The sequence below is a fragment of the Myodes glareolus genome, chromosome 4 (genome assembly GCF_982192425.1).
Source record: "Myodes glareolus chromosome 4, mMyoGla1.1, whole genome shotgun sequence".
Classification (NCBI taxonomy): Eukaryota; Metazoa; Chordata; class Mammalia; order Rodentia; family Cricetidae; genus Myodes; species Myodes glareolus.
In genome coordinates, this window is record NC_142029.1 from 84,422,511 (window position 1) to 84,448,630 (window position 26,120).

The window sequence follows — 26,120 nt, forward strand, 5'->3', positions numbered from 1 at the left end:
TCACATAGCATATAGCACCTGAAATCCAGCACTATTTTTTTTTTTTTCCCCGAGACAGGGTTTCTCTGTTTAACAGCCCTGGTTGTTCTGGAACTTACTTTGTAGACAAGGCTGGCCTCGAACTCACAGAGATCCACTTGCCTCTGCTTCCTGTTTGCTGGGATTAAAGGTGTGCACCACCATGCCAGTCCCAACATTGCTTTACAGGAGTGTATAATTAGGCAAAAAAGCATCGTTTGCATAGGCATGACTCATAGGCCATCCATTACATAACTAGCCTCAACTAGCCTAAACCAGCAGTAGGGAGGTGCAGTTCCAGACTCTAGCTCCTTCCCTCCCATTTGTTCCTAGTTTGTGTTCATCTTCCTGACTTACAGTATCCACGCTTCACTTCTGTAGGGTTGAGGACCATCTAGACTATTCCCATAGCGTCTGGGATTTTACTTCACTCATCTGTTACTTCTAGAATCTCTGAGGCATCTTGTGGAACTTCAATTTCAGTCCTGAAACCGTAAAACCACACTTAACAGTCTGCACAGTGTTGGTGTGGAGTGAATTAAGGCTGTGCCTGCCCTGGTGATGGATGAGAACTTCACTGAACAAGGAGAAGTGAATTATTTCTCAGCAGAATTCCAGCTTTTGGCTCTTAGATACTGGGATATTCCAAGAAAAGCAACACTCATCTAGTGACATCATATTTACCAGGTTTGTGTGAGCACAAAAGGAATGATGCTCTCTTGGGTACTCTGCTCAAAAGCCAAAGTGCCTGTGCTCCAAGACAATGAACCAAAAGGCAAGGAGGACCTGGCCCTTATACTGGAGGAGGCTGCGGTCCAGTAATGGTGGGTCTGTCAGCTACCTATTGCTGGTAGAACAAACTGTCACAACCTATTGGCAGCAAACAACATAAATGTAGCACTTTCTAGTCCTGGAGGTTGTACTAAAGTCATTGCCACACAGTTTGTGTTCCCTCAGGGGTGCAGGGCAGAGGGTACCTTTCCCAGATTGCAGATCACACTCAGACCTCTCTAAGGCCCACAGTGCACCATCTTCACATCTTTTTAATACACACACTGTGTTTAGTGTCAGATGCCAACTTTGGGCTTTCTGGTGTAGAGTCCTTGCTGGGGGATATGAGCTTCTTCAGATAGTGGTTGGTCTCTGGCTAAGCCCAGGAAGTGGAGGAGTGAAGAACAAAAGACCCAGTACAATCCTGGGAAAACAAGGTGACTGGAAGGGGAAGGAGATGCTTCCAGGGAGAGAAGGCAGCTCAGAGTGACTGACTGGTACTAGCCCCAGATCTTGGAAGTGCACAACAGGGATGTGGTACAACAATGGCTCTCATCTGAGACACTTGGACCTCCATAGTTTCAATTTTTTTAAAAGATTTATTTATTTATTATGTATACAATGGTCTGCCTGCATGTATCCCTGCAGACAGAAGTTGGCAGCAGATCTTATTACCGGTGGTTGTGAGCCACATATGGTTGCTGGGAATTGAACTCAGGACCTCTGGAAGAGCAGTCAATGCTCTTAACCACTGAGCCATCTCTCCAACCCCATAGTTTCAATTTTTGTACTGAAAACTGAAAAGGGTCCTAGTTTTGGCTAGTCTGACCTTTCTGATTTTCAGCTGGGCCACAGAGGATCTGCCATAGCCACTTCTGCCTTGTTTCGTAAAGGATAAGTAACTGGGGAAGAAAACTGTCCTAAGGGGGCTCTATGATAACTACAGTCATTCCTCACAGAGCTTTCTGCCTCCCATTCTTGCTTTTTTAATCCATACTTCATAGAGTATGAATTTTTTTCTTTACAAGTCATTCTGTTTAAACACCTCCAATTGGTTCCTATCAAGCTTAGAATAGCACTCAAGTTTCCTGTTTTTTCTTTTTCTTTTTTCAGTTTTTCTAGGTCAGGTTCCTCTGTGCATCCCTGGTTATTCTAGAACTTGCTCTGTAGACCAGGCTGGCCTCAAACTCATAGAGATCCACCTGCCTCTGCCTCCCAAGTGCTGGAACTAAAGGTGTGCGCCGCCATGCCTGGCAAAACTCAGATTTCTTATGTAAGTCTTCCCTCATTTCCTGGGCCTGACTTCCTCTCCTATCACTTTCTTCCTCATCTAATTCAGCACCTACCAGTTTTATTTCTGGAACACAGCAAACCAGGCAAAATCTTACCATTCTTTTCAACAAGAATATGCTTCCCTTGGATTCTTTCCATGGCTGACTCCTTCGAAGATGCAATTTCATTACCCCAGAGAAGCCTCCTCTGACAGACATGTAAGAACTCAGATGGCCTCTAGTTTTCAAGTCTTCGGAGGGCCTAGGCATTGTGCAATAAAGATCACTCATCCTCCTCCGTACCTTGAGAGAACTCCTCACCTACAAACTCTGTGAGACTTTGGGGGTAATCTGCTATACTGCCACAGTAGCCAACTGGAATAGGGAGAAGAAAATCAAGGAAATGTGAGGTCACAGCCATTCAAAGAGAAAAGCAGGACCAGCCCTTTCTGTATGTTAGCAAGGAATGAGCAGGACTACCATAGGCAGCAGCCTGGTGTCTTTTGCTTTAGATACTATTAATGGCCACACCTACTTTCTTCTCTCCAATACATCATTCATATGGTACTTGTTAATGCTTTAAAATTTGGTTTTTAACAGGTCATGTGTCTGCTCAAAGGCTATTAGTGACACTATTGTCCCCACAACATACTAGAAAATAATTTATATTTTTACACTTTAACCTTGCCATCATCTGGGAAGCATTACAATCACCACCAAACATGTCAAAGTTCAGCTGAAGTACTATATTTTTTACTCATATTTTTCTGCATTTATGTCTTTGGTTATGTTAATTTTGTTGTCTATCTTTACGTCAACTCTATATGGTTATTATTACCTTATTACCAACTCTTATTATTACCTTTTTTTGGGTACCGTACTAATTTTTAGGTAATTCAGAAAATATCTAGCCCTTATAAACTCAGAGTGACCTTTCCATCTTCTGATATCTACTGACAATGGTGATGATAGTGGCCAACATTTATTAAGCATTTACATGTGCCAGACAGCCTGCTAAGTACTTGTATGTACTACATTCTAACTGCTTTCTCATCATCTTTTATCATGGATATTTGTATATGTTTCTTCTTTTCCCTCCTAACTTACCAGGTCTTTGAGGACAGAATAAGAGTCCTGAGCCATTTCTGCTTTTCCCCAAGTCTAGCATAGAACCTGGCATGGAGCAAGTGCTACATAAATATTTGTTCAATGAATGAATGGATAGGTAGGGAGGCAGAATTAAAAGTTTACCTTTGTTTGAACAAATGGTTTGGAAGCATCCTTAAACACTTCAGAAGTACTCATTTATATCCACATAATTGATGGACTAAATTATAAATCATTCTGATCTTTTTATGACATAGGATTTCAGACTTTGGCTACAACATATTTTGTTAGTGCAGTTTGGATATGAAAATGAAAAACATATATACATGTAACAACAAAATTCCTTTTTATAAAATGATTTTTTAAATTTGGATGTCTTCTCTAGCCAATTATTATCAGCCATGTCTTACTTCTCTTCTCTCAGAAGTGAAAGTTTTGCAAGGGTTATAACATTAATATATATGATTGTTTGTTACTATCGATCTGCTGCTTCTTGCTCATCTGTTGCCTCTACTGCATAACTATAGGTACAGCTATGAAGACAGTAAGTCACTGCAGAGTACGCATGATCCAGGACTGACTGTCATTTACAAATACTCTTTGTTCTGCTGAAGAGTCCACACCTTAAAGGAGGCTGAGCCCAGATGGTTATGGATTTGGGTGCCACCCTGAGACCTAAAACTATCTTTTTCTTTTTACTTCCTGCAAGACCAAGAATGGAAAACTGATAGCCATAAAGGCCAGAAATAAGCATTTCTGAAAATCCTATTACAAATGGCTCAGTTTTGTTTAAGTGAGTAAGAACTGTAGTTTGTGAACAATTTTAATTTAAAATTCTGTAGTAATCCTAAACTAAGCCAATTCTTTTATCACATTTTCACTTTTACTTAAGTAAATACACATTCATTGTTCAAAACCAAGCCTGGTATAGAAACCGTGGGCTTACTCTTTCCTCCCCCACACTGAAGCATAGATTAACAGCACAAATTCTGACACCCTAACTGTCTTTCAGAACAGCTAGGTAAAAATTAGAAGATTAAGGGCACAATAGGAGAGGACTCCAAAAGTGGACCTGCTCAATCTCCATTACAAAGGCCAGGCTGTTGGCAGACTGCAGCATGTTTACTCAAAGCCTGTGCTATCAATTAGTCTGCTTAATTATCTCAGACTCTGCCAGTCCGAGAGGCTATTCTTAAAGGCCTTGAGGCTCTTCTTTGTCTTTTACTCTGGCTAAGGACAAGATTTCCTTGACATTCTCAATCTAGCTAGTCTTTTGCAGCCAAAACAGGTATTATGTGAATTTATTACAATAAAGCAAAGTCACAGGTCCTACTTCTTGAGACAGGGTTGTAAGGTAGCATAGAAATTCTAATGTATGTAACAAAATGCCTGGACGGGCTGCTGTGGTTCATCTTCAGAAATAATCTGTCTATGAAGACAGGAGAACAGCACATGTGTAAACATTAAGTGTGAACACATCTGAGTGGCAGACTACCCCCTGCACTGGCTGTGGTTCTCAGGAAATGGTGGGAGACTGAAGAAGGACAAGACTAGTTAGGGATTATTTTTTCCGACTTTGAGAATAGTAGTTTATGTAAACTCTACTAGAATTTCCTAGGTAAATCATATCACAGAACCACCTGGAATTATTTTTACTTCCAGAATAATCTACTTTTGCAATAAAGCCTGTTAATAGAAATTTGCTAAGCAATTAAAGTTGGAAAAAGAAATTATATTGGGGGAATTAAGAATTTTTACTCTTAGAAAGAGCAAATCACTTATCAAACTACTTAACCTTCCCTAATTTGGAGACTGTAACATTTACTGCTCAACAATTGCAAGTCAGAAGCCTGGGGGTTCAGCTAGATTCTTTATCTCATCTCCCACATCATCTAACCCTTTGCAATCTTATTTATTCTACCACCTCTTAATATATTTGCTCCTCTCTATTTTCATTGAGTCTAGAGGCACGCAATATTATTCATGTGAACCATGATAAAGTCTCTTTGCTAATCCTTTGGCAGCATTCATCTCTACATTTTTTAGGAGTGCTCCTTCTGGAATAGAAATTTGATCCTGTCCAAACAAGCCAGTGGCAGTAGGCCCCTGTTTTCCTTTGAGCCTCAAAAGAGCTAACATTTAAGGAGCTCAATCAATGGCCCCTTACTCTCCATAGTCACAAGGACATCAAATCGAACACAAAACACTACATAGTTTTAAATATCCATGTATTTTGGCTTGGGCTGTTTCCAAAGCAGATCTTTAAACAAGGATGTGGGTATAGATACATTCTTGTGTGTGTGAGAAGGTAGGGCAGGTGAAAAAGCTGAACAAGAAATTATGGATGAATACGCTATTGCTGGGAACCTTGTGAGACCGTGGTGAAAATATCTCAGAATCGTTCCACTGAGGGACAGAAAAGCTGGAGTATCACTCACTAGCTTCTTGTCCGAGGGTCACTCCTGTGTGTGTTAGTCCCCTAATCTTGGGCAGGGAACATCCTCAGGTGGAGAAATAGGATTGTCAGGCAGGTTAAAGGCAGCAATTCTGTCTGCTTTACCATACACTGCAGTCATTTTCCTTCTACTTGTCTGGCACACTTGAAGAGTCAGCCTACTGTCAGGGTGAGGTGGGCTATGTCTTTTAATCTTGGCATTGGAGAGGCAGAGGTAGACCAATCTCTGTGAATTTTTTTTTTTTGGATGAAAATAGATTTATTTGCATCTGGGCCAAACCAAGAAGAGAAATTCTTGATAGTCTCTCTAGCCATGTTCTGACTTCTAGGGGAGTGTTAGCCATTCATACAGGTTACCTCCTTTCAAAACCTTTGTTGTTCTCCAGCATTTGAGTTTTTTTTTTTGTAATTTTATTAAATTATAAAAAGTTTCCATTTACGCCCCTCCTCCCAACGCCCTCCCACTCCCCCCCTCCCTCTCCTCCTCCCTCTTTGTCCCCTAGGGAAGTCAGGGTCTCCTGCCCTGTGGGAAGTCCAAGTTCCTCCCCCCTCACTCCAGGTCCAGGAAGGTGAGCATCCAAACAGACTGGATCCCAAAAATCCAGTATATGCAGAGGAAACCAGTCCCAGTGTCATTGTCACAATCTCTGTGAATTTGAGGACAGCCTGGGCTATATAAGGAGTTCCAGGCCAGAGGGGCAACAAAGTGAGACTTAGTCTCAACAAAATCCCCAGACTTCAGCCTACTGAAGTGTTTTAACTTTCTCTTGGGGTGCTTTCCTTCCCTCTGTGTACAGTCTCTATTACTGCAGTGATTAGTTTGTATGTCTAACTGCACATGTTAATATATGTGTTAGCCTTCTGAATAATATTACATTAAGTGTAGAGATGGAAGCACCCAGGTTAAAACCTTGAGTCCTAATTCAATTCAGTTTGACTCAGTTCTTTCCCTATTGAAATGAGATGGTAAGACTTTTAGATTGCTTTCAAGTGCCACAGACTTTAGATGACTGAAATTGTGTAACACAAGGTAAAGACCACAAATTATACACCAACCACATATACTTACCATGGTGATGGTCATTTAAAATTCAAAATGAGCACAGGCAACATAGACAAAATGCTGGCAAGTTTGCAATACTGTGCATTGCAGATAAGAGTCAGGACCCAAAGGGGTTTGTTGTCTGAGAGAACAGCAGGTAGGAACTAAGTGCACAGAGTGGTGCCTGAAACTGGTTTCAATGCGCAGACAGAGCTGTTTCTGCCCCAGACTCTTCCCAGTGTTGTAGCAACTACTTCCTGATTCTATTCTCAGAAAGGCAGGCTTTGTCTACATTCCTGGATAGAAAGTAACTATGTGAGACACTCAACACACGTTATCTTTGCTCTCCTGAAGTCTCAGACAGTTTTAATCTTCCTATGAATGTCACAGAGGTGAGGGACTGGGTCAGAGTAAGGAAGATTAGGTGGGTTTAGGGATCCTATTTGCAATGGACTAAACCAATGTTCATTTTAGAAGAAATGCTTTTCTCACAAATCACTGTGCACACTTGCATTCCGTGTATCATGGATGCAGGTGGGGCAGAGTTAAGAGGCTAGATTTTATAAGCTTCAAATAACTTGTTTTCTTTATGAAAAACTTTTAAAATATACAGTGAAAGAAAATCCGAAATACAATTAAGTGCTGTTTAGATTTTAATTTTAAGTAAACTACTTTACTGAATGCTTTTGCTATGCTTCAGGGATGTATCATATTCCTATCAAAACACCAAGTCATTATTGTGGATGACTCACACTCAGGAGATTCCCTGCCCTTTCTGGAGAACTGTGATTTTTTAATTAATTAATTTTATGTGTGTGTGTGTGTCCTGAGCACATGCATGCAACAATGCACACGTGGAAGTCAGAAAACAAGTTTGTGAGTCAGTTCTCTCCTTCAACCCTGATTGATCCAAAGTCAGGCCATCAGGCTTGTGTGGGCTTTAACCCTGAACCACCGTGTTGGCCCGGGAATGATCATTTCTGAGGACACCATACAGGGCAGTGCTCAAGTCCACAGTACTTTCTGGCACGCTGCTTTGATGGCAGCCATGAGTTACAAGTGTCTCCAGGGAGCTACTGTTGTTGGACGACTCTTTTGTTTCGGTACTTTGTTGGAAGGAAAAGTAGAGAAAATAAAGTTTAGGAGATTAACTAAAAGGTGGTAAAGGCAGCAAGATTTCTTACTGGTGAACTGTGCTGTTCTGGGCTGACGGCCTGATCTGGCTTGGTGTATGATTTGTCATAGACTAACTGCCAGAGAAGCACTTGACACCTCTGGATCTCAGCAGAAGGGGAACTGGATAATTCATGTCTTTAGACAGTCAAGTTCATGACAACAGAAAGCAGACTTTGGCAGGAATATGTATCCCACCCTATGAAAAATGTAACCCATGTCAATGTAGAAAACAAATGACAAGGGAAAGAGAGGGGATGAGCTGAGTGAGTAATGCACAGCAGTGAAATACAAAGATAGGCAAAACTTAAGAGATGCTCCAACATACGAGTCTTACCTTCCAGTGACAGCAAAACATAGGGCACACATCCCACGTAAGAATCCTGTGGCATGCTGCAGAAATGTGGCCATCTTGGGATTCTCATCCACTGGGCCTTGCACTGAGAGGAAGCAGCCATGCAGTCTGTCAATCAGACCCATGCTCACCACATAGCTAGTGAGAGAGAACAGTATGTCTCAATTGGCACAGGTGACAATGTCTTCATTTTCCATGATAAATCTTACCACATCCAGGTTTGGATACCTCAACATGCAGACAGAACACAGGTTTGAATAAAGCAACTTGTGAACCAATGGTCTAGGATTTGAAATAATCGGCTATTCTCTAACCACTTCCCTGTTCTGAAGAATTTGATGACAGGTGAAAACATTTGTAATGAGCTTACAGTCTTTTCCCCCATTTCAAACAAGGTTTCTCTGTGTAGCCTTGGCTGTCCTGGAACTTGTTCTGTAGACCAGGCTGGCCTCGAACTCATAGAGATCCACTTGCCTCTGCCTTCAGAGTGCTGGGATTAAAGGCATGTGTCACCACCACCTGGCTACCGTCTTATCAAGTAGTACTATTTTAAGGATTAGGGAACCAAATTCGAAACAACATAGGGGTTTAGAAGACAAAATGATGCTTTCCAGATATACTTTGAAAAATTAATTTATTCTTTGATAATTACACACACACACACACACACACACACACACACACACCATTCTGGTCTCACTGACCACCTCACAATTTCTTATCTCCTTCTTTCAATACCCACCCCCCAATCATGTGTTTTTGTTTTGTGGTCTGCTGTGGGACAATGGTCTGTACCCTGTCACTTATATTTTAAATAAATGCTGATTGGGCAGGCAGGAAGTAGAGGTGGGGCAACAAGAATTCTGGGAAGAAGGAAGTGCATCCTGCAGTTGTGACCCAGCCTCTAAGGAAGAAAGATGTGACTGCTTTGCCAAAAAGGTACCAAGCCACATGGCTAACTCAGACAAGAATTATGGGCTAATATAAGTTATAAGAATTAGTTAATAAGAAGCCTGAGTTACTGGGCCAATCAGTTTACAACAAATATAGACCTCTGTGTGATTTCTTTGGGGCTAATCCACGGAGTAAGTGATCCATGGAGTTCCCTTACTGTGTTGACGGTTTCTTTACTTGTATGTTTCCTGTGTTTGGAACACTACTGAGTAAACTGTTGCCTTTGGCATTTCCCTCTATTTTCCTCTAGTACTTTTAGAGTTTCAGGCACTAGTTAAGGTCTCTGGTCCAATTTAAGTTGGATATAATAGTCCTACAGTTTTACATTATTGTTTTGGGAGTTCCTGGAGATCCAGCATAGATAAATTTGTAGGTGTCTAATTTCCTATATTAAATCTTTTCAATTTCAATTTGTTACAGTGGTTTCTGTTTTATACAATCAAATTCTGATTGACAGAATGCTGATGAGCAATGCTCCGTCTCACAAATGGAAAGTACAATATAAATGAAGATAATAATTACTTACCATTTGATACCTATGGCAATTACAAAAGCAAGGGATATGGGAAATGAAAACTCCAAGGTTTTGATGATAGAAATAGAAACAGTTACTATAGAAAACAGTGTGGTATTATCTGGTAAAGATGAATATTCACTTATCTTATCATCCACAAATTCCTCCTGTAAGCACATGGCCTTCAAACTTATACAAACATAGAATATGCCTGTGAAGTTTAAGGCTCCATTTGTTTAATGAATAGTCAAAGGAGGAATTATTTTCCTATGGGAATGGGTAAATAAATATTATCGATTTATTCATAGAGCAGAATGGGTAAAATCAGCATTAGAACATACTGAATTTAATTGCATCAAATAACTGTCAAAATACTATTGGTGTGGGAGGTCCTTCTGTATATGTGTTGCTTTTATTGGTTAATGAATAAAGAAGCTTCCTTGGCCTGTGATAGGGCAGAGTAGAGCTAGGTGGGGAAAACTAAACTGAATGCTGGGAGAAAGGTGGCAGAGCCAGTGAGAAGCCATATAGCCACTGGAGAAAGATGCACGTAACCTTGCCAGTAAGTCATAGTCTCATGACGATACACAGATTAATAGAAATGGGTAAATTTAAGATATAAGAGTTAGCCAGAAATATGCTTAAGCTATTGGCCAAACAGTATCACAATTAATACAGATTTCTGTGTGATTATTTTGGGTCTGGGAAGCCAGGAATGAATGAGCAGCCTCCCCTAACATACTATGAGTATTTACATAAAACTTTAAAGTAGAATATATAGTTAATTACATTTAAACATGTTCATACAGACACACAGAACAGGCATGGAAATGATGTATGTCAGCTCCAACATAATGATGTAGGTTTCAGAAGAGAGCAAATGGAGTAAAAGGGACGAAAGTAAAGATGTAGTTCTAGCTGTGGTATTTGTTTTCTTCATAATAAGGAAAAAAAATCCAAGATTTAGAGAGAAAAATAGTTTCCAACTGTTAGAACACAGTATCTACAATATTGTTTTTGTGCACATTGATGTATTTAAAAAATAATAGAACATTTAAACACTGAAAAAAGATACATTCATGCCTGTTCTGTGCCAGGTGAGGAGAAAGAGACCTATGTCAGGGTTTGCTCTTGAGTACTGAGCTTGTCAATCATCTTTTAAAAGCCATACCAGTTATCTGCTTTGACAAAAGAACACTCCTACTTTCCCCCACAATACCTTTTTCCTTTAGGAAGGATTTGCAACTGAAGTTATACATGTGAAAAAGTGTTCTTCCTTGAAGGGGGACTGTAATTGCACTGAAGCACTAGGCTGGGCCTTCTGCCTCATCATAGTCAAGGTATGTGACTAAACTGGCTGATAGGAATGCAGGGCTACTGCATCATAGGATAGCCTAACAGAGAATGCTGGGACACAATGACATTCATCAGCACGAACAGCTAAGTCCTACAATGACCAAAAGGACACGAGGAAATTGAATGGGATCAAGCAACTGAGAGAAAGGGCAGGGAGGGTAAAAGTCAAGTGCTCTAAGATTAACGGCTATGGACCCAAAGCGCCTGGCGCTCTCCGGCAATAAACAGACTAGGGAAAGTGGGCAGGCAGATGGAAGGGTAAGTGAAGGAAGTAATCAAGAGTAAGGGACATGCTGAATGAACCAACTCTTAAAAAGCAGGACAAGAAGTGGGGGAATTAAGAGCTGTGAAAGAAACGAATGCGTAGGAGGGCATTTTCTTTCTCTATTAACCTACCATAAGTTTCACAGAGCAACAAATTGCAGGGATTTGGCATCCAAAGACCAGTGCAGACCACAGAAGGCCTGCTGACTGGTGGAGGAGTAACTGATTAACACCAGATGGAACCCTGCTGGGAAATTAAACATTCTACCTGATTCAAGATTCACAAGGGAAAAAAAGTTCAGATGCTAAAGTAAGAGTAAATTTCCCCGGAGCAAAGGAGACCTTTGAAGAAAGGAGGGCAGGCCCCAAACAGGTGTCAGAAACTGCCACATTTGTGTGGAGTAAAGTGTACAGCTGCTGAGTCTAACTAGATGTGAGCTCCAGTCTCTGCTCTCCTCCTTACTCTTTAACTCATTACATAACCGTGGTCAAAGCGCTTAACCTCCCTGAACAATTTCCTCATCTACCCTAAATTAGAAGCTGTATTCTTCGAGGGCTGCAAAGACTCCAGCATCTTCCTGTAAGAAGAGCTCCATAAATGGGACCTCTTGTTCTATTAAGTCTGAATGCATGTGGACTGAGGGGTGCTCAGATGCTTCTGAGTAGAAGGCTGTTATTGAGAGCTGCAGGACCTGGCACATTTGAGAGTGGCGGCTGAGCTCTATTTGCTTTGCCTTCTTTCTACACATGATAGCACAGACACTACCAAGAACTTATGGACAGAACTGCAAGAACTACAACTGCATCAAAGTTCCTAAGTTCAAATTATCATAATATTTTTAAGCAAAACAATATTTTTAAAGGAAACGTAGCAATTTTACCTGATAAGGTCTTGAACTCGACTATTAAAAGCATCACCTTGTGAGGGTTTGTTTTTCATTTCCTGTGTTGGTATTTTTGGTGTAGCTGGCCGGCTGTTTCCATCTGGTCGGTTGGCAATCAGACAGCTAAAAACCACAGCACCGGCTCTGAGAAGTCCAGTTGTCAATCCTTCAAATACTTGTTTATTTGTATTTCTTCCCAAAACAGCATTATTTTCATCTGGAACGTGAACCTGGAAATGAAAAAACACTGAGTGTGCTTCAATGAGGCCATGAAAAAAAGACAGAGACGATCTGGAACATTTCTATAATCATGAACAATTTCTGAAAATTTACTCGAGGCAATGAGACATTCAAGTGTGTTGGCTCTGAGGCAACCAGTTCAAATCCCAGTTTTGCCTTTATTGGTCGGGTGACATTGGGGACATTATTTTTTTCTAAATTCTAACTTTTCATCTATAAAACCGGGAAAATGACATGTCTACATTACAGGTTTCTGAGAGGCTAAATGAGCTAATGAACATAAAATGCTTAGGCATGGAGCTAGTACTAAATTAACTACATTCAAGTTTTGAATGAACTAAAGTTTATACATTTATACACTGTTTCACATGAGAATGGATCTTAAAAACGCCTAATTTAAAAATTTCTATTAGGATAAAATTTGCATTTCTTATTATAAAATGGAAAAAGGTTCTTTTTCTAACACACAGGGTCACATTGTGTGGATCCTCAAACCCTTTCTTCTCTTTTCTTTGGAGACAGGGTCTCTCACTAAGCTTCCAAGGTTTTGCCTGTCTCTGATGCCCATCTTGTCACTGGTAAGATTGCAGGCATATGCACTGCACCTGCCTTTTTATGTGATGTTGGTGATGCAAACTCAAGTTCTCGTTCTCGGGAGGCCAGCGCTTGCTCCTCCATGATGATTTTCATTTAACTAATCTTATCATAAATTCTGTGAAACTGCATGTTTTAAAGAAGAATTCATTTTAAAAAAGATTTTTCCTTCATATCTTACATGACCTCTACTTCTTCTGAGTTCTCTCTCTCTATTTTATGTTGGAGACTTTCCTTAAACATAGTAATCTTGAGGGTTTTTTCTTTTGTTTTTAAACATACTAAAGATTTACGTCCAGGTAAATAATTTAGAATATACAGACTAGATCCAGTAAAAAAAAAAATCTGTGTTACAAGATTTGTCTGACAAGCTTCAATATGATTGATTAGGGAGAGACCCAGTTTCCTCCCCACCCCAATGAAAGACATCAACTATTAATATTTTTAAGTCTATTTTCTTGGGTTATTCAGTTTCACTATACATAATTTTGTATTCTCAAACTTGAAGTGTGTAACATGGTGCCCATGAGGCAGAGGTTCCAAGTCCAAGTGTCACTGATCAGGGAGAAGGTTTTTAATGAGTCATTCATATTTCTGTATGGCTGGTTAATTTTTCAGGTCCTGAATAATTGGTTCAATTTTTTTTGTGTGTGTGAGGGCTGGAGAGGGACAAATACTTGAATATACTCAAAGCAAGTGAGACCTCAGACATACAGGGCATCTAAAACCATCTCTTTAAAATATTTTTATAGGCTGGGTAGTGGTGGCGCACGCCTTTAATCCCAGCACTTGGGAGGCAGAGGCAGGCGGATCTCTGTGAGTTTGAGGCCAGCCTGGTCTACAAGAGCTTGTTCCAGGACAGGCTCTAAAGCTACAGAGAGACTCTGTCTTGAAAAAAAAAACCATTTTTTTAAATTTATAAATATATAAATAAGTTATGTGCATTGAGTGTATTCTGGTGCCCAAAGAAGCCAGTAGATAGTGTGGAATCCTCTGGGACTGGAGTTACAGGTGGTTGTGAGCTCCCATGTGAGTTCTGGGAACTAAATCTGGGTCCTCTTCAAGAGTAGTAAGCACTCTTGGCTACTGAAGTCATCTCTCTAGCTCCTAAATGAGCCCTTATTCAGAATTTCAGACAATCTAACTTCCGGCACTGAAGTTACAAACAGTTGGAAGCCATCCAGTGAGTGTCTGGAGTCAAATCTGGGTCTTCTACAAGAGCAGTACAGGTATCCTTAACCTCTGAACCAACTCTACAGCCCCAGTCCTACTCTTTCCAGGTCACCGGATGAGCCTTCTTTTATATCCTCCTCCTGTTCTCTCCATTTCTTCTCTTTCTTCCACTGTAGCTCACAATAGACTCAAACTCTCAATCCTCCTGCCTCAGCCTTCTGAGAGCTGGAATTACAGGCATGGGCACTGGGCCTGACTTCTATTCTCATTTTCTGAGATTATTTGCAATACTCATTTTCAAGTCTTTTAGGGTTTGGTGGCACATATTTTCTTCTGGTATTCTTCCTGCTAGTTTAAATTTTAACTTTTAGCTACATTTCAATTATCTGCTCTCTAGATTAAATGAAGTATTTACCTCCTTTTCTTTCCTATTCTTGTTCTTTAGCAGATTATTGTATTTACTTACTATAAAATTATTAGGTCTTTAGACAGAATGTAATTTGTATGTCTGATCACTACATTTTAAAGTTTACTCACCAGAGATAAAACTTTCTGGTTCTTTCAAATACTATAGAAGAATGAGTGACCCATTTTTGGTTAATGTTAGACACTTTTAGTCTTTACCAATTTTCATATTTTCAACAAGATTATACTGTTTTCATCATAAAATGTTTAAAATAAAGCACTATTCATGAATGAAGATGTTTTTTAAAGAAACCCTTTGATCTCCTAGAAGTGTTTTATCTAGACAATTCTATCTTTTAAGAATATAGTCATAAATCTAGAGGAAAAAGAAATTTTGAGATATAAAATTAATGGTCCTTAACTATATGATTAGTTGTTTATCTCACCCATAAAAACCTACTTAACCACATGACCAAGGGAACAGAGCAAATGTTCTGCTCACCCTTGAGTTTTTATTTGTTTGTTTCTTTTTCCCTTATGAGGGTTGTATCTACAAAGGCAGTTTGTAACAATAACAAAAAAAGTAACAACACAGAAGAAAGATAAAAAGTAATGCCTACTGGGGTTTTCAATTTAGGCAATATCCTTGGATCACCCATTTCATGTAAGTTTTACAGATTAAGGAATCAAATTTCAGAGATTTCAAGCAATAGACCCAGATTTCACAGTTATTTCATAGAAGAATGGGGCCTTGACCCTGGTCTGTTCTATTCTAAAGTCCATGGTGTGCTTTCCTGATCAAGCACTCACTCCTCCTCCATATCAGGCATCTCTGATGCAGTTTGCCCTTCTAAATGTTTTCATTTAAAGGGGGTTGATTATAAGTGGTTAATTGTCACAGTCAATCTCCTTTAAAAAAGGGGGGGGATATAATATAGAAATGAATACTTTGGCTTATTGATTTAAATTTAAGGTCAATTTTGTTATATGTATATTTCTACTCTTGTTTAAGGTGTTATATTTATACAGCTCATTTAAAAATGTAATGTATAATTTAGAAATATAGATTAATACATAGTCATCTATAATAATCAAATTTTTAGTCATATTAGGTAGGCTGTTTGGATATATTTCAGTTAGATAGAGAACCTTCAAAGACTTCAAAGTCCTACAAAATACAGCATCTAAAATGTTTTAAGAGCTTAGATACTTAGACTTTTCTCAACTTTGAGACATGTCTGCTTCTGGCAGCACCAATTACTTCAGAGAGGTTGATGGGCATTGAAGAAACTCATTATGGAATTTTCTTCCAATGTGACAAACCTAGTCATTTGAGCAACAAATTGCTTTTGCTTGGGCTGCTTGTCATGTTGTATAAACTGTATATGAACTTGCTAAAAGAAGGTAAGACAGTCCTTCAGGGTTCCTGCTTCATGAAAGAGTCTACCAGACATTCTGCAGGACACAGAAGAAAGTGACTGACAAACAGCTAATATAGGCAAAACAGTCTTTCAAATTTCCTGCTTCATGGAGAAGCCTGCTGGATACTATGGGTCTGTAGGCTGAAGATGGATGTTCCAATGTTACAGAAGAAATTTGAGTGACTGTCCAGGCAGTGAGATGTCTCTATTAATTCTATAGTTTTGGAATTTGATTACAATGCACTTCCCATTACTTGGGTAACATTATAGCCTTCTGGGGTCTTTGATCGAGTTAAAGACAGATAGTTACAGTTTTCCTTAGTTATGATAAGTGATAAATTAGATGTAAAACTTTAGACGCACAAAGGTAAAATGGATGATAAAATATTTTCTTTAATTTTGCCAGATACAAATAGACTAAATATTGTAATTGTAATTCTTGCTTGATAATTTTTTTGTTTTATGTAATTTTATTATGTTAAAATTAAAATTTTCCACTTTATTTAGACAGAAAAGGGGTTATGATGTGGGATGTCCTTCTGTATATATGTTGTTTTATTGGTTAATGAATAAAGTTGTTTTGGCCAATGGCTTAGCAGAGAAAAGCCAGGTGGGAAATCCAAACAGAGACAGAGAGAGTAGGCAGAGTTTGAGAGACTCCACGTAGCTGTCAAAGGAGTAACATGCCGCATCGGTAAGCCACAGCCTTGTGGCTATACACAGATAAATAGAAATGGGTTAATTTAAGATGTAAGACCTAGCTAGGACTATGCCTAAGCCATTAGTTAAACAGTGCTGTAGTTAATATAGTTTCTGTGTGTTTATTGGGGTCTGGGTGACAGGAAAACCAAAGTGTAGCCTCCATTTACACATCTCTTTATTGAAGACTTTGAGAAACTTTGTCTCTAGAGGACAGAAGTGAACTGGTCACAGGCCAAACAAACACTGCTTCATTGATGTCTCTTAAAACCCAATGGATTCTGCAAGAGCTTTATGCTGGCTAAAGAAAAAAAAAAAACAAAACAAAACCCAACAGTAAATGGCTGTTGTGGTAATACTGGCTGAAGTGCTAATCTCATTGTCCAGAAGCTGTAAATGTGGTTTGGGAAACAAATGTTTCTTCATTTGCCTGAAAAAGGAAAGAAGGAAAGAAAAAAAAAAAGAAAGAAAGAAAAACGGTAAAATGTTATGTAAATCAGGTTTGCTCTCATGCTACTCCTATATTCTTTCCCCATAGTTGACAGCCTCTGGATTTTAGAAGTATCATTTCTCTTCAGGTGTCCTATTGTAAATACAAAGAAGGCTGTCTCTTTTGTGAGGCTTGCTGGGATGAACTCCGGGACCTCAGGTCAGACTCTATAGAATTCAATACATAAGACAGTATATGACTTTTTTTTAAAAAAAAATTATGTGTGCCAGGTGTCAGTGCTCTTCAAATCCAATCCATTTTTTTTGCATATGTCCCCCTCCCTCCACCCCGTTCTCTATTTTCCTCCTTCAAGTACTGGCCCTTTTATCGATGAAAGCTGTATTAGCTGCTTTTATGTTGACTCGACACAAGCTGGAGTCATTTTAGAAGAGGACCCTCAATATGGACTGTGCCTCCACCAGACTGGCTTGCAGGTCATTCTCTTAATCAGTGATTGATGTGGCAGGGGCCCATCAGGGGTGATGCTACCTCTCTGCAGATAGTCCTTGGGTGTATAAGAAAGTAGGATGAGTTGCACTTCCCTGATGACTAAGGATGTTGAGCATTTCCTTAAGTGTCTTCCTGTCATTTGAGTTTTTTTGTTGTTAAGAATTCTCTGTTTAGACCTGTCCCCATTTTTAAATTGGATTATTTGGTATTTTGATGTCTAGTTTCTTGAATTATTTCTAGAGAGTAGTCCTCTGTCAGATGTGGAGTTAGTGAAGATCTTTATCTATTCTGTAGGCTGCCATTTTGTCTTACTGATCATGTCCTTTGCCTTACCGAAGCTACTCAGTTTCAGGAGGTCCCATTTATTAATTGTTGCTCTCAGTGTCTGTGTTACTGATGCTATACTTAGGAAGTGGTCTCCTGTGCCTATGCATTCAAGTCTACTTCCCACTTTCCCTTCTATCAGGTTCAGTGTAACTGGATTTATGTTGAGGTCTTTGCACCACTTGGACTTGTGTTTTGTGCATGGCAGTAGATATGGATCTATTTGCATTCTACTACATGTTGACATCCAGTTAAGCCAGCATCATTTGTTGAAGATGCTTTCTTTTTTTGCATTGTACAATTTTGGGTTCTTTTTCAAAAATCACAAGTTCATAGGTGTGTGGATTAATGTCACAGATTTCTATTTGATTCCATTGGTCCATGTGTCTGTTTTTATGCCAATATCAAGCTGTTTTCATTACTATAGTTCTATAGTAGAGCTTGAAGTCAGGGATGATGTGGCCTCCAGAAGGTCTTTTATACAGGATTGTTTTAGTTATCCTGGGATTTTTGTTTTCCATATGAAGTTGAGTATCGTTCTTTCGAGGTTTGTGAAGAATTGTGTTTGGATTTTAATGGAGATTGCATTAAAATTGTAGATTGCCATTTTTACTATGTTGATCCCACCAATTCAAGAGCATGGGAGATCTTTCAATTTTCTGATATCTTCTTTAGTTTCTTTCTTCAAATACTTAAAGTTCTTGTCATACAGGTCTTTCACTTGTTTGATTAGAGTTACCCCAAGATATTTTACATTATTTGTGGCTACTAAAAAGGGTGATGTTTTTCTGATTTTCTTTCTCAGCCCATTTATCATTTACATATAGGAAGGCTACTGAATTTTCTAAAGTTAATTTTGTATCTAGCCATATTACTGAAGGTGTTTATCAGCTGTAGGAGTTCCCTGGTAGAATTTTTGGGGTCACTTATGTATACTACCATATCATCTGTCAATAGTGAAAGTTTGACTTCTTTCTTTCTATTGTGTATTTCCTTGATCTTTTGTTGTCTTACTGCTCTAGCAAGAACTTCGAGTACTATATTGAACAGATATGGAGAGAGTAGACAGGCTTGTCTTGTCCTTGATTTTAGTAGAATCACTTTGAGTTTCTCTCCATTTAGTTTGGTGTTGGCTTGCTGTATATATCCTTTATTATGTTTAGGTATGTTCCCTGTATCCCTGATATCTCCAAGACCTTTATCATGAAGGGGTGCTGGATTTTGTCAAAGTCTTCTTCAGCATCTAATGAGATAATCATGTTGATTTCTTTTTTCCATTTTTTATAAGGTAGATTACATTGACAGATTTTCGTATGTTGAACCATCCCTACATCTCTGGGATTAATCTTACCTGATCAATGTGGACGATTTTTTTTTTGATGGGTTGTTGGATTCCATTTGCCAGTATTTTATGCAACTCAAAATGACTCTGAGATACCATCTTATACCTGTCAGAATGGCTAAGATCAAAAAACTTATGACAGCTTATGTTAGAGAGGATGTGGAGTAAGGGGAACACTCCTCCACTGCTGGTGGAAGTGCAAACTTGTACAGCCACTTTGGAAATCAATATGGCAGAAAACTGGGAATAAATATACTCAAGATGCAGCAATACTACTCTTGGGCATATACCCAAAGGCAACTCAATCATATTACAAGGCCACTTGCTCAGTTATTTTCATAGTAGCATTATTCATAAAAGTCAGAACCTGAAAACAACCTAGATGTCCCTCAACCAAATAATGGATAAAGAGAATGCACATTTACATAATGGAGTATTACTCAGCTGTAAAAAACAATGATATCATGAAATTTGCAGGTAAATGTATGGAACAAGAAAACAATCACCTGGAGTGAGTTAACCCAGATCAAGAAGGACAAACATGGTATATACCCACTCATAAGTGGACATTAGATATAAAAGAAAGAATAACCAGGCTATAATACACAGCCCCAGAGAAGCCAGATAATAAAGAGGATCCTTATTAAGAGCGACATGCATGAATCACCTTAGGAAGAGGAAATAGATAAAATCTCCTGGGTAAACTGGGGGTGGGTGGGTGAAAGAGGGGAGAGGATGGGGTATGAGAACATGAGGGAACGGGATGGTCAAATTGGGGGAGGTACAGAGAGGGAGAGCAAGGAAGAGATGTCTTGATAGAGGGAGATATTATGGGGTTAGGGAGAAATCTGGTGCTAGAAAAATTCCTAGGAATCCATAAAGATGACCCCAACTAAAACTCCTAACAATAGTGGAGAGGGTGCCTGAACTGGCCTTCTCCTGTGATCTGATTGATGACTACCCAAATTGTCATCATAGAACTTTCATCCAAACTGATGGAAGCAGATTCAGAGATCCACACTCAAGCACTGGCCTGAACTCCTGGAGTCCAGTCAAAGAAAGGGAGGAGGGATTATGTGAGCAAAGTGAGGGCAAGATCATGATGGGGAAACTCATAGAGATAGCTGACCCAATTAGTAGGAGCTCATGGACTCTGGACTGACAGTTGGGGATTTTTGAAGATTTCCACAATGGCTGAATTAACTTACATTCCTACTAACAGTGTATAAGGCTCATTTCAACTTTGAAAGCGTTCGCCATTTGTTTTGTTAATGATAGCCATTCCAAATGAAATCTCAGAGTAGCTTTAAACTGAATTTCTCTCTTGGCTAAGGTTATTAAACATTTCTTTCATGTTTATTGGCCATTTGTATATCACTTTTTGAAAGATGTTTTATTAGCTCACTTATTGATTGGATTGTGTTTCTTTTTTGGAATATTCTTTTTGGAATTCTTTATATATCAGAAGTAGAGCTAACACTTTTTTTTCTGTAGGGTCTTTTTTGTTTTTAAAATTTTTGTACAAGACTGTTTCCTGAACTGTGCATAAACTTTTAAATATAATATAATCCTACTTGTCAGTTTTGGGTTTTACTTCCGAGCTTCTGGAATCTCTTGGAGGAAGTCCTTTCCTATTCCTCTTTTAGAGTTTCCCTAATAGTTTCAGGTCTTACATTTGAAGTTTTTGGTCAATTCTCAGCTAATTTTTGTGCAGTTAAATTTCTTTCCATGTAGACATTCCCATTTTTCCAATACCATTTGTAGAAGAGGCTACCTTTCGTCCAATTTCTACCCCAGAAAGTCATAATACACTCTGGACACATTGAATTCACAGACATCTTAAAACCCCCACATAAAGACACCCTTAGGCTTAAGTCTTTTCCCACCAGTGCAACAGAAAAAAATAGTTATTCTCACAACCTGCTTCTTGTATTAAGTGTTGGCCATTTCAACTTAATTACCAGTCTACTGTGACTATTACATATTTTGGTTCCCTTTGCTAAGGTTGTTTACTCATCTCAGTTGGATACAGATTTGCTATGCCTGCCTTCTATACCTCTCATAACCGGATCCAATGAACACAAAGATTAAACATTCTGAATCCATACAACTATCAATACCACAATGGAGTATATTTGGCCAAAACAATGCTTATTATTTTTTAGATATATGACCTAAGCCATTTGTAAAACAGGAGTCACTGGGGTTAATATGGTAGGCAGTATAAAAGAGAATAGTATTTGTGTGCTACTATATCTGGTGAATATCTGTGAGTGTGAAACACCTGATCTCCTAGCATGTAAATGAGAAAATTTAAATCAATTATTTAGTGTTTTGCAGCAAATAATACCCTTTCTGCTCAGTTACTGAAGATCTTGTAAACAGGAACAATCTTTAACTACAAAAGGCTCTTCTGGCACCAATCAGGTTCTCTTCCATTGTTTAAGTTATAGTTTACTTAGCTAATTTATTCTACTTTTAAATGTAATATAATTATTTCTGCTTCCCTCTCCTCCTACAATCCATCTCATTCCCATCTCTCAAATTCATGTTTTATTTCTCTTAATTATCATTACACATCTTTATCTACATAAATGAATAAAATGTAAAAATTGCTGAGACTATTTAGTGTTGCTTGTATGTATATCTTTTTAGGGCTTATCACTTGATACTAGATAACCAATTTGGGGCATATCTCTGAGGAAGACTAATTTTCCCTGTCTCTGCAGCTCTTAATTGTCTATAGTGCTTCCGAAACAGCACTGCTATCTTTCCAGGTGCAAAATCCAGAAAACTGAGCCCCATCCCTCTCATCCTACATATCCAATGAAAAATTACTATCAAGTACACGTTCTAAAAATTTTCTCTTAATAATATTTGTTAATAAGTCAAAACAAACACCATTATTTAAAATAATGAGTGGTTCCTAATTAACATCAACTATTAATATCATTGTAAGTAGAAGCAATTTCCAATATGTAAGTCTTCTTAAACCAATTCACCTATTACTAAAACTAAGAATTAGAGTTAGTAGTATTGATTTTTTTTTTTTTTAGACCATGGCGGTAAGCTAGATATTTTTCAACCCCTTCTTTGGCACAAACCACCTACTCTCACAGGCAAAGTGACTATTTCCCTTCTCTCACACTACTGGAGTACTCTTTTAACCCTCTAATCCACTTCAGTATAAGTGAGTGAAGTCACAACATTTTCAGTAGTATCTTACTATATCTAGGATTAAAGTCCAAAATCCTTAACTTAGTCTACAGAGTCCAGAGTGCTCTGTTTCCCATATATCCCACTTGCCTCAGTTGAACCCTTCCTTGTTCACTACTTGTGCACGAGTACTGAGCCTCAATACCCCTCTTTGAGGCGCCAAACTGTCTGATGCACAGGATTTGCTCCCACTGCGTAGCTCAGCTTCAACCTCTGGAGCTTTGTTCCGTTAATACTAATCCTTCAGGATTTATTTTTGAAAAGCACTTCTTCAGAGAAGCCTTTGTGATGCTCCTGATTGACTCAGACTCTGTTTATGCTATCCTAGGATCTTATATTTCTTCTCTACAGCACATATCACATAAGTTTAATTGCATGGTCATTTTTCTTACTTGGAAAATATAAGCTCTATGATGATTAGGACAGATTCATTTCCGCCATGGATCATCACTTCCTACCTAGAACAGACTTCCTTGTAGACTATCAGTGCTTAATAAACGTCTTTCAAAAACCAACAATCTAAGCAACACTATCATCTATTGTCATTTTAAATGTTTTAGAAAAGAGAGTAATTTGTTAAGACTTAGATGTTATTTAACCATAGAGTTGGAATTTGAACGTTGGTAGTTTTGAATTCAGAATCTTAATTACATTACTTTTTAAAGGGTATGTGATACTTCTCAGGAAGCATTTTCTCTCATGATCATTTTTTACGAAACAAGTATTTTCAAATAGCTCAATTTCTAGCTGACATCTAAAGAACTACCTACAACAGCCTAATAAATGGCAAAAGGTCAATGTCATAGTAAAAAGTGCACAATCCTAAACTTCATTTGATGTGACAGTAATGAGGAACAATGAGGAAATATACGTGCATGTTATATGAAATGCTGGCCTCTGTAACCTAGCACATCTAATCAAGCCTCAAGACAACTCTGGAAACAATGAAGAACAGCAAAGTAAGAGACTGAAATAGCAGTGTGTTAATGAGCAGGGAGACAGAGGAGTTCTATCTGGCTTAGCCTGTATGAATTTACCTCTTTATTCTTTATTTTATCTTGCATTTCTGTGGGCCTCATAAATGTTATGCCAGTTCTTTACTCTGGAGCTACACTGCATCTTGCTTCTCTGCAATGGTTAGTTAAAAATAGTAGAATATAAAATCTGGGAGTTGGCATAGCTATGGCCACAATGAACATACAGAATTATTTCAACACCACTTCATAATGAGTAACACATGCTTTCCTTTCACTTTCATCTAGCAACTAACCTATTTTTATCTTTATGTAAATAAAATTTTGTTCTTGTAAATGGAATAATTCAGTATGTGACCTTTTAAGATTGGCTTTTTGATTCAACAAGATGGGAAGAGGCTGTGCATATGAGTAGCTCCCTAATGTTTACTGAATAGCATACCATGTGATGGATGTATTGAAACTTAATCATTTTTTTATTAAAGGATATTTTGGTTGTTATAATTTTGGGACAAAAAGTTAGACCACAGAAGTGGTATTTTATTTGTGTTTTAACAAGTGCAAGGTAGCCACACTAGTCAGCCAAACAGTCCAGGCAGGCAGTGGTTGCACACACGTTTAATCCCAGCAGCCACACTAGCTAGCCATAGAGGCCAGATAGTGGTGGTGCAAACTTTTAATCAAAGCACTAGAGAGGAATTAAGACAAGAGGAGACAGCTCTCACACAGTCTCATTTTGAGGATTCATGGGAGACAGGATTACCATTTCGGTCTGAAGTAGAGGTAAGAGTCAGTGGCTGGCTGTTTTGCCTTTCTGATCTTCCGGGTGAACTGCAGTATCTGTCTCTGGGTTTTTATTATTTGTACTACAAGACCACTCACATTTAATATAATTACTGATGTGTGAGGGCTTATATTCATCACCTTATTCTCTGTTCATTCTGGATATGGTTTTGCTCAGTTTATGGAATCTATACATTTATATCCTCCCCCCCCCATCTTTGAGACAGAGTTTCTGTGTAACTCTGGAGTCTGTCCTGGAATTCACTCTGTAGGCCAGGCTGGCCTTGAACTCACAGAGATTTGCCTGCTTCTGTCTCCAGAGTGCTGGTATTTAAGGTGTGCACCATCACCACCCTGCTCCTATTATTATTTCTTGAAGTATGTTTTGAGTCTTATCATTTTTCTCCTTTTTGTGTCTGATGATATGAATGAGAGACCTTTTGTTACAGCCCTATCAGATCCTGAGACATGGTTCATTTTAAAGATATATTTTATCTGCTCTTCAAATTGAATAAAATTAGATTATTCTGATTTCAAATTCACATTTTCATTCTTTACATTCTACTGGTAAGTCTATACAATGACTTTAAATGTTTTTGTTCACTGTTTGTTTTAGTTGTAGTGTTTCCTTTTAATTATTCTTCATTTTGTATTTCTTTGCTAAACCCATTTTCACTTGTTTATACATATTATTAAATTGCATGATAAAGTATTATTGTGTGCATCTTTGTATGAAAAATGTAGTATCTACTAATTGTCTTTATTGGTTGAGATTTTTTTCTAGTTCTTGGTATGTTGAATGATTTTATTTTCATTGTACCCTGGAAATTTGAGATATTATGTTATAAGGTTCTGGGTCCTCTCTAAATCTTGTATTTTAGAGCTGGGGTGGTGGTGGCACACGCCTTTAATCCCAGCACTCGGGAGGCAGAGGCAGGCGGATCTCTGTGAGTTTGAGGCCAGCCTGCTCTACAGAGCAATTTCCGGGACAGGCTTAAAAGCTACAGAGGAACCCTGTCTCAGAAAAAAGATAATACTGTATTTTAGAAACTATCTCCCTGACATTTTGCTGAGAGTGGGGTGAGAAGTGCCATCTCATTACTGCTAGATGAGGTTGGAAGTCCAGGTTTTTCACTGGCTTTCACTGATAGTGGTGAAGGAGCCTTGTTATTAATGGTTAAGATAGGAATTCACATTAGTGCACAGGTACAGCAGATCACTTCTTAAGTTGTCTTCACAAGACAGAGACTGGGTTTGATATCACTTTCACTAGTAGCTAACGTGGCCCCTACTGACGAATCCTGGAAAGGGGGAGAGTCTGTGCAGTTACTAGTTCTTCATTTCTGAAAAAAATGTGTTATCAGTAAGACGCAGCATGGATCAGTGATTGACAAGGGCCAGGGAGAAAAGGTGACACTGACTTCCAAGGGGGATTCTGCAGGGTAATGAAACTGTTCTAGATCTAGAATGGTTCTCTAATAGGTAGGCCTTTGAATCTGGCTTTCTAAACTCTCTTTTCAGGGATTCAGAATAACTTATCCATGTGTTTGTGTATATCAATACTTCATTCCTTTTTACTGCTAAGTGCACAGATATACCCTAATCTGCTTATAAATTTACTTGTTGAGAGATAAGTATATTGTTTAGCATATTTAGCTATTTACGGATAAATTTGTTAAGATCATTCTTGAACAAGTCTTTGTGGAGAAATGTTTTAGCTTTTCTTGGATAAATAGCTAGAAGTGAGATTACTGGGATGTAGCTAGGTAAGTGCACATTTTTAAGGATCTTCCAAACTTAAAACAAGCTTTTTTTGGTTTTAAACACAGGGATCTATTAAACTCT

The 26,120-nt window shown here is 38.5% G+C and overlaps 1 protein-coding gene across 4 annotated transcripts in view; it reads right to left on the reverse strand.

Moving 5' to 3' along the window:
• The window catches only part of Scaper (S-phase cyclin A associated protein in the ER), a 354,060-nt gene that overhangs the window by 38,169 nt on the left and 289,771 nt on the right, over nucleotides 1-26,120 (reverse strand). For all 4 annotated transcript variants that reach the window (XM_085688786.2, XM_085688784.2, XM_085688782.2 and 1 more), the window contains 2 exons: nucleotides 12,162-12,394; nucleotides 8,175-8,330 (listed from right to left, as the gene is read on the reverse strand). In XM_085688786.2, coding sequence (XP_085544912.2) covers nucleotides 8,175-8,330; nucleotides 12,162-12,394 — 389 coding nt within the window. The remainder of the gene's footprint in view (nucleotides 1-8,174; nucleotides 8,331-12,161; nucleotides 12,395-26,120) is intronic.